The sequence below is a fragment of the Zingiber officinale genome, chromosome 10B (assembly GCF_018446385.1).
Source record: "Zingiber officinale cultivar Zhangliang chromosome 10B, Zo_v1.1, whole genome shotgun sequence".
In the NCBI taxonomy this organism is placed as follows: Eukaryota; Viridiplantae; Streptophyta; class Magnoliopsida; order Zingiberales; family Zingiberaceae; genus Zingiber; species Zingiber officinale.
In genome coordinates this window covers 41,213,687-41,230,820 of record NC_056005.1, presented here as the reverse complement: position 1 = coordinate 41,230,820, position 17,134 = coordinate 41,213,687, and the positions used below count along the sequence as shown (strand labels likewise).

Sequence of the window (17,134 nt, the reverse complement as noted above, 5' to 3'; positions counted from 1 at the left end):
AGACACTCGTCCCGAATCAAAGTCTTGCGATCACATGATATATACATATATTATTTAGTTAATCACATAATCAACAACTAGCTAAACCCATAACCTAATCCTACATCGATTAGGTAACCCTGTTCAATTCCACCTAAATATCCAAACCAAAGTAGATGATAAGATCATCCTTAATCCAACTTTTTTCTAAATCCAACACAATCCACAATCATTACACTAATCAAATCTCCTCGTGAATTCAACATGCATAATTCTTCCACATAATCAATCCCTAACCACCACATCAACCACTCATAAATCTAAGCAAGCATAAACCCTACCATACTCTAGAAACTAATTTTAGCAACATACTAATGAATCCAACAGAAATACTTCATTAGAACATCCCTTACCTTGGGAGGTAGCAACAAATCAAAAGCTCACAGCCTCTACTAACCACTGCCCACAGCCTCCAAGAGCTCCTGCCGACAACTACCAAAGAAGCATCCATACATCAATCCTTCCAAAATCTGTCTAGAACCAATTGTACAGTAATGAATTACTGAAACCCTAACAAAACAGAAGCAGTACTTACCTAAATCGATCCCCACCAATTCACAACTAATCTGGCACAACAAAGGAGACAAGATTTCAAGGCATTTCATCAAACACCTGTTAAGCACAAGAAATAACACTTCCCTAATCCTCAATACCAAAAACTCACCTCAACGGAACCTCACCTTCTCACCCGTGACCTCCACAGCTTCAAGAGTTGGAGTGGCAGTGATCGGCAACAGTGAAATCCTCCAATATTTCGATCTGATGCCTTCATCCAATCTAGAACAGGAAGAACAGCTAAATGGAAACAATTGAGCAAGATCTGGAATTAAAAAAAATCCAGATGAAACTTACCTACATTGATCGTTCCCTGGTGGTGGCACTCGATCGAGACTCCAGTACACGGTGAGGCAGCGAGGTCGTGGTAGTGCGACCAACGATCAGAAGAGGTTGCGAGAGAAACACATCAGGTGGGGGAAAGAGTGGTTGCCGGCGACGAATCTGAGCTAGGGCACAGCTTCAAGAACGGCTACGACATCCCGTGGGTCGATGGATTACAGCATCACGAACGGGAGAGGGAGGAGGGAGACGCGGCATCAGCAATCGGGATGGAGAAGGAAGGTCTGGTGGCGATGGGCCGGACATCACTGGCGCGATCAAGAATCGCCGGCATTACGGCGGAGATGCGATGGGAACCGAGAATGGGAGGAAGAAGATAAACGCCCGTAGCTTGTCTTCCCTCCTAAGCACTCCACCATCAACCATGCTGGCGACACCGAGAGAAGGAGGAGGAGGAGAATCGCCGGTGAGGATCGGGACGAAGTGGACAGGGGAGGAAGAAGAATCGGGGGAAAACAAAAGAGAAATTAGGGATTTGATTTTTATACCTTAGGTTAAATTTAATTAAACTCTAAGTTAAATTCTCAATCAACTCCCATTTAAATGGGTATCCTAAATAGGCTTCCACTGAACCCCGAATCCATCCCCTTAAAACGGGTCATACAGATTCTGTTTAAATCCCGAAAAATTTCTAAAAATTTCTGAAAAATCCATTTAGATTTTTCGTCTGATAGCATTTATTATTTAATTTTTACGGTATCTTACAGTCTAAGCATGAGTAAAAAAAATTTAAAATCAAGCACTTAAGTTCTTGGCCACATGTCCAACCATCTAGCTACTAGCTGATTGCTAGAGGACAACAACCTTCACTTGGTTAGTCAAGTTAAGTCAATAGATCTAGTTAGATTTGACTAGGGCTGGATGATTTAACTTGATTAAAGTAAAGTTAGGTTTTTAACGCCTAGACTCACTATGATGCACAGAAATAAGCATCCTGGAGTCCAGGCTGAACCCTATGCATCTCACACCGTTCTAAGTTTTGCAAACACAAACAAGTTATGCCTAGTGTACTTGTGAGATGCTCTGGCTAAAACTAGGGGAACATGATTTCTAGGAGGAGGATCCTAGGCTAAGTCCAAATTTAAAAAACTAAGAAAATTGGGATTTTGAAAACATTATTTTTCCTAGTTTTTAAAATATAATTTTAAAATTAAGCAGATTTGAAGATCAACAAGAATTTTAAAGTTCGATTGTAGGAAATTTGAAAATCAAGATCTATTCTACCCAACACATTCCTATTTGTCTTCTAAGTGTACTGAACTCGAGTTCAGGTAAGGGTTTTGTGAAAATGTTAGCTAGGTTTGATTTGGACTCAACATAGTTAAGTTCAATTTCACCTCTAGCCACATGATCCCTTACAAAATGGTGTTTCACCTCTATGTGTTTAGTCTAGAGTGGTGAATTAGATTTTTTGTTAGATTGATTGAACTTATGTTATCAATAAAAATTTTTGTATTTTGATATTCTAGGTGATAGTCTTTTAGCGTATGCATCATCCACAAAAGTTGAGAAGCACATTCTCCTAGGGCTATGTATTTAGCTTCAGTAATGGATAGAGCTACATAGTTTTGCTTTATGCTTGACCAACTTACTAGGCATTGACCTAGAATTTGGTAGCTACCACTTGTGCTTTTTCTATCTAGTTTGCACCCGGCATAGTCTAAATCAGAATAGCCATAAAGGTCAAAGGTGCAGGTTCTAGGGTACCAGAGTCCCACATTTAGGGTGCCCTTAATGTACCTAAGTATTCTTTTAGCACATGTTAGATGTGACTCTTTTGCACAGGATTGATATCTTGCGCACACACCTACTGCAAATAGTATGTCGGGTCGACTAGCAGTTAGGTAGAGTAAGCTGCCTATTACGCTTCTATAGTGTTTTGGATCTACTGGTTTTCCTTCTGGGTCAGCATCAATGTTGATATTAGTTTCCATTGGTGTATTTATAATTTTTGAATTTTTCATGCCAAATTTTTTAATTAATTCCTTGGCATATTTGGTTTGGTATATATAAATTCCATCCTTTGTCTGTTTAATTTGTAGACCTAAGAAAAAGTTAAGTTCCCCTAATAAACTCATTTCAAACTCACTTTCCATTAAGTTTGTAAATTCTTTTAAAAATTTTGAGTTTGTTGATCCAAATATTATTTCATCTACATAAATTTGGACTATGAAGATGTCTTTTTCTAAGGTTTTCACAAAAAGGGTTGCATCTACTTGTCCTTGGTGGAATCCTTTTTCTAAAAGATAATTAGACAGCCATTCATACCAGGCCCTAGGTGCTTGTTTTAGTCCATAAATGGCCTTTTTTAATCTAAGGACATGGTTTGGGTGCTCTAAGTCTTCAAATCCAAGGGGTTGGCTAACATACACTTCTTCTTTAATGAACCCATTTAGGAAGGAGGATTTTACATCCATTTGGTAGAGCTTGAATCCTTTGTGTGCTGCATAGGCCAGCAGCATCCTAATAGATTCAAGTCTAGCTACAGGAGAGTAGGTCTCATCATAGTCTAACCCTTCTACTTGATTAAACCCTTTAGCTACTAATCTTGCTTTGTTTCTAACTATTTCACCTTGATCGTTTAGTTTGTTTCTGAAAACCCATTTAGTATCAATTATAGTTTTGTCAGTGGGTTTTGGTACTAAATCCCATACTTGGTTTCTTTCAAATTGGGCTAATTCTTCCTACATTGCTAGTGTCCAGTCTAGATCGGGTAAAGCTTTGTCTATAGTTTTAGGTTCAATTTCAGATATCAAGGCTATTTGGCTATTGTTTCTGTAGGATGACCTAGTTCTAAATCCTAGAGATGGGTCACCCAGAATTTGGTCAGGTGGGTGAGAAGTACTTACTCTTGTTGGTCTTATATTTGGGTCAGTAGTTGGTTCTTCTGGTTTATTTGTCTTAGGTTGAATTTCATCATCTTCTATAATTCTTGGGTTAATGTCAACATTTTCATTTATCTTAGGTAGATTATTTTCTTCATCAAAGATTACATTAGTTGTTTCTTCAACTTTTAAGGTATTTTGATTATAGACTCTATAGGCTTTACTGGTTGTAGAGTATCCTAAAAATATTCCTTGGACTGATTTGGGTGTAAATTTTCCTAAGTAATCTTTAGTGTTTAAAATGTGAACTTTACATCCAAAGACTTTTAGATAGTTTAAATTTAGAATTTTATTATAGTATATTTCATAGGGGGTTTTATTGTGTAATTTATTAATTAAAATTCTATTTTGAATGTAATTTGCTGTATTTATGGCTTCAACCCAGAATTGATGATTTAAGTTATACTCGTTTAACATGGTTCTAGCGGCCTCTTGTAGAGTTCTATTTTTTCGTTCCACTAGATCGTTCTGTTGAGGGGTTCTAGGGCATGAAATTCATGTTTATATCCATTAATTTTACAAAATTGGGCAAACCTATGATTTTCAAATTCACCCCCATGATCACTTCTTATTCTTTTAATTTTGGTGTCTTTTTCATTTTCTATTAACTTGCAAAAATTATCAAAAACTTCAAAGGTTTCATCTTTTGTTTTTAGAAATTTCACCCAAGTGAACCTAGATTAATCATCAATTATAACTAAGTAGTACTAGTTCTTGCTTAGTAACTTGGCTCCATGTGAATCAAATAGGTCTAAATGTAGGAGCTCAAGTAAGGAGTTAGTTCTATCTAGGTTAGTTGACTTGTGTGTTGATTTGGTTTGCTTACCTTGCTGGCAAGCTTGGCAAACTGTATTTTCTAAGTTCCTTAATTTGGGTAGCTCTCTAACTAAGCCATTTTGACTCATTTTTGAAATAAGTTTGAAATGAGTGTGACCCAGTCTTCTGTGCCACAGGTTGGTTTCCTTTTGTTGTGTTAAAAGGCACTTTATTGAGGTTATGGGCAGGTCAATTGTGTAGATGTTATTTTTCCTAAATCCCTTAAGTATAATTTCGGGGTTATCAATATTTTTAACTAAACACCCAGAATTATTAAAAACAACTAAGTAGCCACTATCACACAACTGACTGATACTTAGTAAGTCAAAGTTTTCAACTAATAAAATATTTCGAATAATGAAACCGGAACTAAGTTCGATATTACCTTTTCCGATTACCTTAAGTTTACCGTCGTTGCCAAATGCAACTGATCCTAGGTTCTTGAATTTGAGCTTAGTGAACTTCAACCTATTTCCAGTCATATGTCTGGAGCATCCACTATCCAATATCCATTGATCCAATTCCTTCACATAAGGTATTTGAATTGGATTCCTTTTGATGGATCAAAAGATAGTTTGATTGAAATAAACTTTCTAATTTTCCATCTCACCCATTCTAGTTTAGCAGTCAGTTATTCCTATAGGTGATTGTGAGATTGTTGAATTTGTTTTAAGTATATTTTTTTGAAAATGATTAAATTTGAAAGATAATTAATTAAAGTTTGAAAATATTAAGTTAATTAAATTTCGAAAAAATATTACATTAATTTAATTTTGAAAATATTAAGTTTAAATTAAATTTTGAAAATATTAAGTTTAATTTTTTAAAAAATATTAAGTTAATTAAAGTTTTGAAAAATGTTTAAGTTAATTTAATTTTGAAAATATATTTAGTTAATTTAATTTTGAAAAATATTATGTTAATTAAATTTTGAAAAAAATATTAAGTTAATTAAATTTTTAAAAAATATTAAGTTAATTAAATTTGAAAGTATTAAGTTAATTAAATTAAGTTGATTAAATTTGAAAAATATTAAGTTAAGTAAATTAAGTTAATTAAACTTGCAGATCATCAAGTTAATTTAAATTTAACAAAATGTTAATTCAATTTAGTATTAATTTAATTTTAATTTTATCCTTAGTCATATCACCCGATCTAAATTTTCAATAAGGGAATCCTATAATATTGTGAGATGAACTATGTTCAATTTTAGGGTTTGGTTTAACTTTGTGTTAGATTCAGGTTTAGCTTTGGGTTCAACAAATAGACATTCTTTGGATAAACTTTTGGGCTATGGTGAGTCACTTGGACATCATTAAAGTAACCATGTCTTTGAGGTTTTCCAAGTAGACTTACCCATTGAACTTAGTACAAAACCTTGGTCTAACTGGTTATGATCCATAAAGGGTAGCTTCGGTCAGTTCCACTTAGCCAAATGCATCAGGTCGAAGCCATATCTTCCTAGACATGCGATGACTAAGCTTCCCCAACGTACTATCATCCAATACTTTACCAGTACCGTGAGTCAAGTTAAACCTAGCCCTTTTTGTTCTAACCTTAATTATCCTGCCGGGTAGTCTACTCTTGGTTACCCTTGTCGTGTAGATTAAGTTTTGGAGATGCCAACTATTCTGGAGCCTTCCGTTGGATTTTTAAGATTTTGTAAGAATTTAATTTATAAATTAAATTTAGAATTAATCTGAATTTTTAGTTTGAATTTAATTTGATTTAATTTGAATTTTAAATTTAATTTGATTTTTGATTTAATTTAAATTTTAATTTGAATTTTAAATTTAATTTGATTTTTGATTTAATTTGAATTTGAATTTGAATTTTAAATTTAATTTGATTTTTGATTTAATTATATTCTTTTTATTAAGATGGTTTTTTACTAGCTCCCCCTGGATCATAATCTTGATATGGTCTATCGAGATAATGTATTTGATCCTTGGGGATTCAATATTGACCAAGTCCAGCTTGATTGATCAGGTTGGACTTGGGTACCCATGCTTGGACTGATTTACTATTTGGTCTATTTACTAAGGATAGATAAAATCTATATTTTTTTTTGGTTTTATATCCTAGCCCAGTTCTATTATAAACGAGTCTTTGTGTCCCAAGAATTAGGTCAAGGTTCTTGGAGCCCAAAGAAAATCGTTCTAACGTTTTCTCCAAATCCTTGACTTGAGTTTTTAGACTAGAATTTTAGACTTGAGTTGAACTTCCAGTCTGAACTGGGTCAGGCAAGGTTTTGGAATTAGTCACTTCTTTAAGGGCTGCTGCTTCCTTTAGAAGTGACTTGACCCTAATATTCGATTTTGCTAATTTGTGTAATAAATAATTAACTAAATTATTTAGTCGAGGAATACTTACAACGGGGTCTGGCCCTTCAGAAATGGATACAGATCCGTGACTTCTTTCCGATTCTGCTTCCGACTCGCTTTTGCTCTCGGACACATTGATCTGGTCCTGGGCTTTCTGTGCGAGGAGACTCGTCTAATCGAGTTTGTCGTCGGTATCTTCTGAGGATGATTCGTCCCATGTCCCCTTCAGGGCTTTCTTCCTTCGCTTCTTTGCATCCTTCTGATTAGGGTAGTTGACCTTGATGTGCCCCTTCTGGTTGCACCCGTAATAGATCACCTCGAACTTGACTTTTGAACTAGGTTGAATCTTCTTGGATTGTACTGCCTTCTTTAGGTCTCTCTTGTTGAAGCCCTTCTTCTTCTTGTAGAGCTTCTTCACGAGGTTCACGAGCTCGGTTGTCAGTTCATCATCTTCATCGTCTGAGTTGGGTTCTTCTTCCGACTCTGATTCAGTTCTTCCTCATGATCTTGGTTCGCGAGTTCTACTGGTACCTGCAAGTAAAGCAACACCTTTCTCGATTGGCTATGCATTAGTCTGCTCATGTAGTTCAAACTCAGAAAATAATTCATCTAATTTTATACAAGATAAATCCTTGGAGATTTTGTAGGCATCTACCATTGATGCCCATAATGTACTCCTTGGAAAAGCATTGAGAGCATACCTTATGATATCCCTATTTTCGACCTTTTGCCCGATTCCGTGGAGGGAGTTGATGATGTCTTGAATATGTGCATGGAGTGAACTCGCCGTCTCACCTTCCTGCATCTTTAGATTATATAGTTTATTAAGTAATAAATCACGTTTACTTACTTTGGTGGCTGAGGTGCCCTCGTGCAGTTCTATCAGTTTATCCCACAGCTCCTTTACGGTTGAAAACAGACCAACTCTGTTGAGCTCCTCTTTGGTCAGGCCACATTGGAGGGTGTAGGTCACTCTGGCATCGGCTCCCACCTTCTTGATTAGGGTGGGTTCCCAGTTTTCGCAAGGTGTAGGCTTACTGTCTCCGTCGGTTGGTAGTTGCAATCCAATCTTGATGACCATCCACGTCTCAAACTGGATTTTGAGGAAAGTTTCCATTCATCCCTTCCAGTACCCGAAATATTCTTCGGTGAAGAGCGGGAGACGAACGGTGCTGAAACCCTCTTGTTGGGCCATTGATAGTATGCAAAACAAAAAAATAGAAGAGATGTCCCAAGACTAGGTCTTGGATTAGCAGTGTGGGAAATAAAGTTAAGATTACAAGCTCGAGTGGTGTTGCACCAACTTCGAGCAAAACCCGATTCGAAAAAAGAATTAGAATGTAGCTATTACGCTAGATTCTAATTGACTTCGTAAAATCAAAAACACCACAAAAAAAAATTGCGTGATTGGTGGTTGCACCAGATCAACGCGACCCTGCTCTAATACCAATTGTTGGATCGAGAAGCGCTTAAGGGGGGTTGGGGGGGGGGGTGAATAGCGCTCATGGCTATTTCATGTTTCGGAATCGACTTCATAAAACTTGACGAGTAATAAAAGTAATAAAGCAGCAGAAATAAAAGGCACACAATGCGAACACAGGTCGTTTACTTAGTTCGGAGCCTGTGACGACTCCTACTCCAAGGCCCGCGGTCGTTGACCACTTTCGGTGGGCAACAACTATAGAATCGATAAAGTTTACAAGTAAAACAATTACAACTCAAATTAAAATAATGATCTTATACCGACAACAAGAGATGAAGAAACGAAGCTCTGGGTCGTCGGGAGGTTGTTGCAGCACTTCGGGATCATGTCGTTAGCAGCTTGTCGCAAAAGGATCGCTTGGACGAAGATATATGGAGTGTTGCCTCGAACCCCTGTTTTATACTATGCTGGAGGCGCCTCCAAGCCCCGAGTCTGCCATAAAGATAAGCACAGAAATTTTCCTCGCTTATCCTGCTTGAGGTGCCTCCATGGTTTGTCCACGGCGCCTCCAATCCCAGCTTCAAGGCACCTCCAGCCTGGTCCGAGGTGCCTCCAAGCCTGCTGTGCTGTCTTATTGTGGCTTGCACCCGAGGCGCCTCCAAGCTCCATGGAGGCACCTCAGACACTGTTCATCCGAGGCTAAACTCTAGTTTTTGACCCTGCAAAACATGTTAGTCTACAAATACAAACACATCCTGTAAAACCAAGTTAGCACAAATATTAATCATGATAATAGAATATTCTGACAGTCTTCGGACTGTCCGGGTCTGACTTCGGATTTCCGACCGGAAGTCCTAGGTCGACCCGACGCCTACTGTTCCCTCTGCAAGGAACGTGTCCTCACAAACTCCACTCAGGAGTTTTACCTGTTGCCAGTACGCTCCTCCAGATCGACTGGACTTTTGCTCGGCGCTCGATGCATCTGGACTTTCTACTAGACTCCCGCTTCCCGACCCGTCCAGTCTTCCACCTGGTTCGCGACACCAAGACTTTCTACCTAGGGTTACCACCCCCTAGGACTTTTGCCTGAAGCCCTCGACCCGCCAAGACTTTCTGCATAGGGTTACCGCACCCTATGACCTAGGGTTACCACCCCCTAGGGTTTTCCACCTACCTAACCGCAGCTAGGAGTTTTGCCTAAGTACCACTTAGGACTTTCCTGCAAGCTCCATGAACCTTGTTAGATAACAACATAACCTTAACTTTGAATTCCTTTGCCATTATCAAAACAACAGTTCGATCGTTGGATGCTTCCCGCACCAACACACAGGTTCAAAGTTTCAGAGATTTTATGAGCAACATGGGATAATGAGGCATTTCTCGGTTCACAGGACACCTCAGCAGAACGGGGTAGTGGAAAGGTTGAACAGGACAATCATTGAGAAGACAAGATGTCTCAGGCTAAATACAGGGCTTGCAAAGAATTTCTAGGCAGAAACGGTTAACATGACATGTTATCTCATTAATAGATCACCAAGGGCAGCACTAGAAGGCAAAGTATCAGAGGAAGTATGGATAGAGAATCAAGTAGATTACTCTCATCTTCGAGTTTTTGGATGTCCAGCCTATATGCACATATCTAGTGAGGAAAAATCAAAGCTGGATGCGAAGTCAAAGCAATGCATTTTTCTGGAGTATTAGAAAGGAGTTAAAGGCTTCAAGCTTTGGGATCCTAAGGCAAACAAGATGGTGATCAGCAGAGATGTGGTGTTTGACGAGAAAGCTATGTTACAACGTACTCAGGAAGAAGGAAAGGAAACACCACAGAGCAACATGGAGAAAGATATTGTGCAGGTGGAGCTAGAGACTCATGACACTGATGATTCTACCTCAAAGCACACGGAGCATCGCACTATAGCTACTGGTAGAACGAGATGAGTCGTAAAACCACCCACTAGATACGGATTCGAAGACTTGGTATTTTTTACACTTATCACTAGTAGTAGAGACCCTACATCTTTTCAGGAGGTGATACACAATTCTAAGAAGGATAGGTGGACGAGTGCTATGGCAGAGGAGATGAAGTCTTTGCATAAGAACCAAACGTGGGATGTAGTGGAACTTCCTGAATGAGAGAAAGCTATAGGATGCAAGTGGATATTCAAGAAGAAAGAAGCAATGTCAGAAGAAAAGAAGTGAAGTTCAAGGCTTGGTTGGTAGCAAAGGGGTATTCATAGAGAAAGGGATTGACTATGAAGAAATTTTCTCTCTAGTGCTAAGACATACGTCAATTAGAGCGGTGTTGGCTTTAGTGGCACATCACGATTTATAGCTTGAGCAAATGGATGTGAAGACTGTTGGTGCAACCTTAGGTCAAGGTTGACCTGGTTGACCCGACTCGAGTTGACCTGACTCGAGTTGTATTTTGATGTTTGACAAGAACAGAAGAGTTGTATTTTGATGGGAGATTGTTGGTGCAACCTTAGGTCAAGGTTGACCTGGTTGACGTGACTCAAGTTGTATCTTGATGTTTGACAAGAACAGAAACTTGGGAGGTTGTGGGTGCAACCCTTGGTCAAGGTTGACCTGGTTGACCTGAGGTGAGTTGACCTGACTCGGAAAAGTCCAAGCAGGGAGCTTGGCACGGGAAAAGTCCAAGCAGGGAGCTTGGCACGGGAAAAGTCCAAGTATGGAGACTTGGCACGGAGAAGTCCAAGTATGGGAACTTAGCAAGTGGAAGTCGGAGAGGGCTCGGTAGCTCGTTCTCCGGACTAGGTCAGAGAGGGCTCGGTAGCTCCTTCTCTGGACCGGATGGAAGTCGGAGAGGGCTCGGTAGCTCGTTCTCCGAACTGTGGTCAGAGAGGGCTCGGTAGCTCGTTCTCTGGACTGGATGTGGAAAGTCCTGGTGAGTGAATCCAGGCAGACGTAAAAGTCCTAGTAAGTGAAGCTAGGCAGTTTGGAAGTCCTGATGAGTGAAGCCGGGCAGATTGGAAATCCTGGTGAGTGAAGCCAGGTGAAAAACCCTAGTGAGTGAAGCTAGGTGAAAGTCCTGGTGAGTGAAGCCGGGCAAGGGAAAATCCAGATGGATCAAGGGTGATCGGACATCTGGTGTTGAGAAGGTCAAGTAGGTCAAGAGAGTGACCGGATACTTGACACGAAGAGAAAAGTCCAAGTGGGTCAAAGGGATTGACCGGACACTTGGTGGGGAGTCTTAGCAGGTCAAGGGAGTGACCGAATGCTAAGCATGATGTACCAACAGGTCAAGGTTGACCGGGTATTGGTTTGGACTTGGTTTGGGCAAAATCCAGCTCGGATCGATCAGTGGATCGATCCATGATACATCGGTTATCTGATCGGCCCGTGACCGATCAATAACAAACGATGCTATCAGTATGTTATCTCGATCGGTCGCGGACCGATCGTAAAGCGAATAGAAGGCAAAGAGAAGGAGGGATCGGTGCCGTGGACCGATCCATACCTCGATCGGTCCACGCACCGATCGAGACGATCGAAGAACTTGGGCGAGTTCTGCAGAAAGTGCTGATCGGTGGGGACCGATCAGCAGTCTGATCGGTCCCAAGACCGATCGAGAGATCTGGACCGATCGAGGCCACTGATCGGTCCACCAGCCGCTTATGCGACAACGCGCTAGATTCTGTGTCTTCTTTGTCTTCTTCGCAGGTGCAGGTATAAGACCTCTACAGTAGACGAAGGAGGATATAACTCTCTTCCTCACGAGATTGTGATTTGAGCTTTGCTGAGCTTTTTGTTTCTGAAGCTTCGTGTGAGCTTCCCCGGCTGGTTAGCTGCTGCTGTTCTTCCGTGAAGTTGCTGCTTCGTCAACGGAAACCAGTCGAAGGCAAGCAAGGTGTTTTACATTCATATTGTTTGTATTTCTTGCTGTATTTCTATCTTGTTGTTGCAAGTTATTGTGGCGAGGTTTCTCCACCCAGAAGGAGTTGTTATTAGCCGGTTTTCCGGGGTCTCATCCACCGACGGATTGATAGGCTTCGTCCACCTTACGGACACGCCGAGGAGTAGGAGTTTATCTCCGAACCTCGTTACATCATCGTGTTAGGTTTGATTTTCTTCTCCTTCCTAGTTTCGTTTCTTGTTTTTATTTCCGCTGCGCTAACCCTAGTTTGTAGAAAGAAACGAGAATTTGGGGTCGGCTATTCACACCCCCCCTCTCTAGCCGCGATCATCGATCCTAACAAAGACAAGATTTTTTTCATGGAAATTTGGAGGAGCAGATTTTTAAGTCACAACCCAAGGGATTTAGTCAGCCCAAACAAGAGTGATTGGTTTGCAAGTTGAAGAAATCACTCTATGGATTGAAACAATCTCCTAGGAAATGGTACAAATATTTTGATTCATACATGATTCAAAACGGATATAGAAGATGTGAGTATGACTGCTGCATATATATGAAGAGCCTTGAAGATGAATCACTGGTTTTCTTACTACTATACGTAGATGACACGCTCATTGTTGCGAAGAAGATGAAAGAGGTTGACAAATTGAAAAGACTACTGAGCATGGAATTTGACATGAAAGATGTGGGAGAGGCCAAGAAGATTCTTGGGATGGAGATTCATAGTGATAGAGCTGCAGGGAGATTATGGTTGTCTCAACGTAGCTATGTAGAGAAGGTGATGGATAGGTTCAACATGAAGAATGCAAAGTCGATGAGCACACCCCTGGTGCATCACTTCAAATTATCCAATACATAGTGTCCAAAGACGGATGATGAGATCCAAGAGATGTCAAAGTGCAGTTGGTTGTCTGATCTATTCCATAGTTTGCACGAGACCAGATTTGGCGCAAACAGTTAGTATGGAGAGCAAGTTTCTCTCAAATCCTGGTTGACCACATTGGGATGCAGTGAAATGATTTTTTAGATACTTGAGAAATACAATTGATTATGACATCATGTTCAGTAGACAATCGGAAGATCCTTCAGTTGCTGGGTACGTAGATGTTAGTACAGTTGGTTCTCTGATCTATGCCATAGTTTACATGAGACTAGATTTGGTGCAAGCAATTAGTATGGTGAGCAAGTTTCTCTTAAATCCTGGTTGACCACATTGGGATGCAGTGAAATAGATTTTTAGATACTTAAGAAATACAACTGATTATGGCATCATGTTCAGTAGACAACCGGAAGATCCTTCAGTTGCTAGGTACAGAGATGTAGACTATGTAGGAGATTTAGATAACAGGAGTTCTACTACAGGATACGTGTTCACTGTGGCAAGAGGACCTATTTGTTGGAAATATATGATACAATCTATTGTTGCATTGTCTACTATAGAGTTCGAGTACATGGCAGCAGCTGAAGCAACGAAGGAAGCTTTATGGCTTACAGGGTTGGTTAGAGAACTAGGTGTTCAACAAGGTGGAGTCAAGTTGTTATGCGATAGTCAAAGTGTTATCTATTTGGCGAAGAATCAAGTGGATCCTACGAGAACCAAGCACATTGATGTGAGCTTTCACAAGATCAGAGAGTTGATTGCTTTTAGAGAAATTCAACTTGAGAAGGTTCACACTACAGACAATGCTACATATTTGCTGACAAACCCAGTGACGACAGAGAAGTTTAAGCATTGCTTGAACTTGATCCATATCTCTAGATGCTAGAGGAAGGAAGCTCAGACCCAGAGATCCAGATGGAGTTTTGTTCAGATACTCGTGTTCTTCGAAGGGGTGAATATTCGCCAAGGTGGAGATTGCTGACGGGTGGCTCATATTTTGATGAAGGTTAATATGAGGGATGTTATGGAAAAAAAAATTGTTAAGATTTTTCGTAATAAAATTCTGTTAAGATTTTATATAACAGAATTTTGTTGTGATTTTTCATAAAAAAATTTTGTTACGATTTTACCTGGTCTGGGGGTTAACATTATTTATAGGGATTATTGTAAACCTATTGTACAATAACAAACACAAGAATTATTAGATGTGATTCTCTTGTGTAGAGAGAATTCTAATAAAGCTTCGGTCGTTTTGTTTAGTAGGCACGTCGCCGAACTACGGTAACTCTTCTTCTTTCTTCTTCTCACTACAAGAAAAATCCTCATAGACATCGGTGGAACAACAACGGTTTTAAGTAAAAACCGATGTCTTTGAGTATTTTACACCGATTTTTCTAAAAACTGGTGTCTATGAGCGCAGATTTTCGCTCATAGACATCGGTTTTTTAGCTGGTGTCTATGAGCGCCTTTTTTTTTGTTAATAGACACCGGTTTTAACAGCGGTTTTTAAAACCCGGTGTTAATGAACCAAAAAAAAAAAATTTAATTTTTTCACCGGCCAAAATTTACAACACTTCACAAAATTCCCTCCAAACCTAAACCAATATCGTGCCCCTTCTCTCAGCCTAAACCTAAACCTAAACCTAAACCTCAGCCTCATCTCCCTCTTCCCCTTCCGCCGCCTCGCCCTCGGAGATCTCGCCGTCACCGTCCCCTTCGTCTGCAAGTCCTAGTACCGCGCCTCCCTCGACCCTAGCTGCTGGCGCCGCCTCAACTTCCGCTCCCTCGATTTCACGCCCTGGAGCCCTTTCTCCTGCGCCTTTGCGCTCCGCTACCGCCTCCACTCCCCCCTCTCCTTCTCCGCCTTCCTCCGTTTCGCCCTCCACCGCTCCCGCGGCGTCGTCGACCAACTCGCCTTCCCCCTTTCCTCTGCCGTCTCCATCCACGACCTCGCCTATGCCTCTATCAAGTGAGTCTACGCCTCCTTCTGGTTTCGTCGCCCTCATCGCTCACTACCTGTTCTATGAATTTGCTCATCGATTATTAGCGCAGATGCCCGAGATTGAAGGCGCTGGCTTTTCCGGACAACCTGATGCTGGAGGACGACCTTCGAATCCCGGAGCTGGTGCGGCGGTGGAAGGATCTGGAGCATCTAGTTTTTTTCCTGAAACTTGTTTCTTCTTCTCGCTTCAAATCTTTATGGTTCTTGATGGTTTCTTGAGATTATCCTATCATTTTTCCTTTCTTTCTTTAATTTCAATGACAAAGAGAATAGCCAGTCTGATGACTTGGTATCGTTCTTAGCATCTTTAGAATTGTGACATCGCTGCGTTTCCTCTATAAAGAAATGTCGTTTTGTTTTGTGTAGAATATTCTCGGATGTTGCTGGGGATGTGACTATTTATGTGGATGGTCAATCGTTCCTATTGCACAAGGTATACATTCTTAAACTGGCTCTGTAGACATATATTGATATTGTTTTTCATAACTTCCTTTTCAATTTTTGCATATTGTTGTCCAAGTTCCCTCTGGTTTCACGAAGTGGAAAAATCTGGAAAATGGTAGTTGAATCCAGGGAGCCAGACCTTTCCAGATTAGAGCTTCATGAGGTACTTGGGGGAGCTGAAGCATTTGAACTCGCCGCTAAGTTCTGTTACGGGACTAACTTCGAGATCACGGCGAGTAATGTTGCCCAACTTCGTTGCATTGCCGAGTATCTGGAAATGACTGAACAATATCAAGAACGCAACCTAATCGTCAGAGCAGAGGCGTTCTTAAACGAGGTTGTGTTTCAAAGCCTCGAAAAGTCCCTGGAAGTTTTATCTTCATCTAATGGTTTGTCTCCCATAGTCGACGAGGTCGGTATAGTGAATCGATGCATAGATGCAATCGTGATCAACGCTAGCAAGGAGCAATTGGTTTCTAGTTTAGCTCACTTAGAATGTGATAGCAGATCAGGAAAATTAATGATGCATTGTCAGGACTGGTGGGTGGAAGACCTTTCTGTGCTAAAAATTGATCTTTATCGACGAGTTATCGCTGCAATGAGGAGAGCTGGTGACTACGTATATTCTTGATGTTTATTTGTTCCCATTCTATAACCTCTGCTGGTTCTTAGGCAGTATTTTGTTACTTTCTCCTATAAACATGATGTCTTGAGTTTGTGAGTCAGTGATTATATGTAGCCTTATCATTTCTTTATCTATGATCATATTATTTCTCAGGTTTGTTGATAAGTCTGTGCATATGTTTGATCAACGTAACCTAACTTCTGGTGGTGTTGGTGCACCAGTACACAAACTTGATGGTCACAAGGTTGCTGTTCTCTATGTTCAGGCATGCTATATTACTATATTATTAGCATTGGAATACTTCTGTTAACTGCTGCTATAACTTACTGTCCTTTTGACTTTATTCCAGTGGTTTCTTGACAAAGCATCAATTTTTAGAAGAGCTGCTGAGGATGGCTTCCTCAATATATGGGATTATGAAGGTATTTGTTTATCTATAATGAAGGTTTTGGAAAGTCATTTTCCCATATATTTTTTTGAAGCGAGTCTTTAAAGACAATAGAGGACCACACTCGTCTTATGTCCATGTGATGATGCCATTCATGCTCAACACTAAAGGCATTTTTTTTGGTGAAATAAGCATCACTGCAATCTTCCATCGCCTCTATTGTCGGGGTTGTTAATTTTAATATAATTAACCTTTATCATGTTAATCGTGATGTGTTTGTCTTAATTATTTGGGCTTAACTATATGGATCTTATCTTTCCATTGAGCTATATGCAATATTTTATCACCAGGAATATTGAAATTAATTGATATTAGCTCTGAGTGTACAACCTACATTAACTTTTTTGGATTTTTCAGGTTAAATTATTTATATCCTATCAAAAAAAATTATGAGGAGATAAATAAACAAATTTTACATTCCAACTTTTGCCAAAATCTATGCTGACAATTTTATTTCCACAAATGGAATTAGGGCAG

The 17,134-nt window shown here is 39.9% G+C and overlaps 1 protein-coding gene across 1 annotated transcript; it reads left to right on the top strand.

Annotated features, from left to right (window-relative positions):
• The first annotated feature begins 1,225 nt into the window (after positions 1–1,225).
• Positions 1,226–16,215, top strand: LOC122029105 (BTB/POZ domain-containing protein At3g08570-like). The gene is made up of 5 exons (XM_042588058.1): positions 1,226–1,342; positions 14,872–15,107; positions 15,191–15,350; positions 15,484–15,573; positions 15,661–16,215. The coding sequence occupies exons 1-5, from the start codon at positions 1,226–1,228 to the stop codon at positions 16,213–16,215; spliced, it is 1,158 nt and encodes a 385-aa protein (XP_042443992.1).
• Positions 16,216–17,134: the final 919 nt, after the last annotated feature.

Coding starts and splice junctions, on each gene's coding strand:
- LOC122029105 (XM_042588058.1), top strand. CDS start 1,226: ATGGGAACCGAGAATGGGAGGAAGAAGATAAACGCCCGTAGCTTGTCT. Junction 1,343..14,871: donor GAGGAGGAGGAGAATCGCCG/GTGAGGATCGGG, acceptor TGCAAGTCCTAG/TACCGCGCCTCCCTCGACCC. Junction 15,574..15,660: donor AATCGTTCCTATTGCACAAG/GTATACATTCTT, acceptor TTGTTGTCCAAG/TTCCCTCTGGTTTCACGAAG.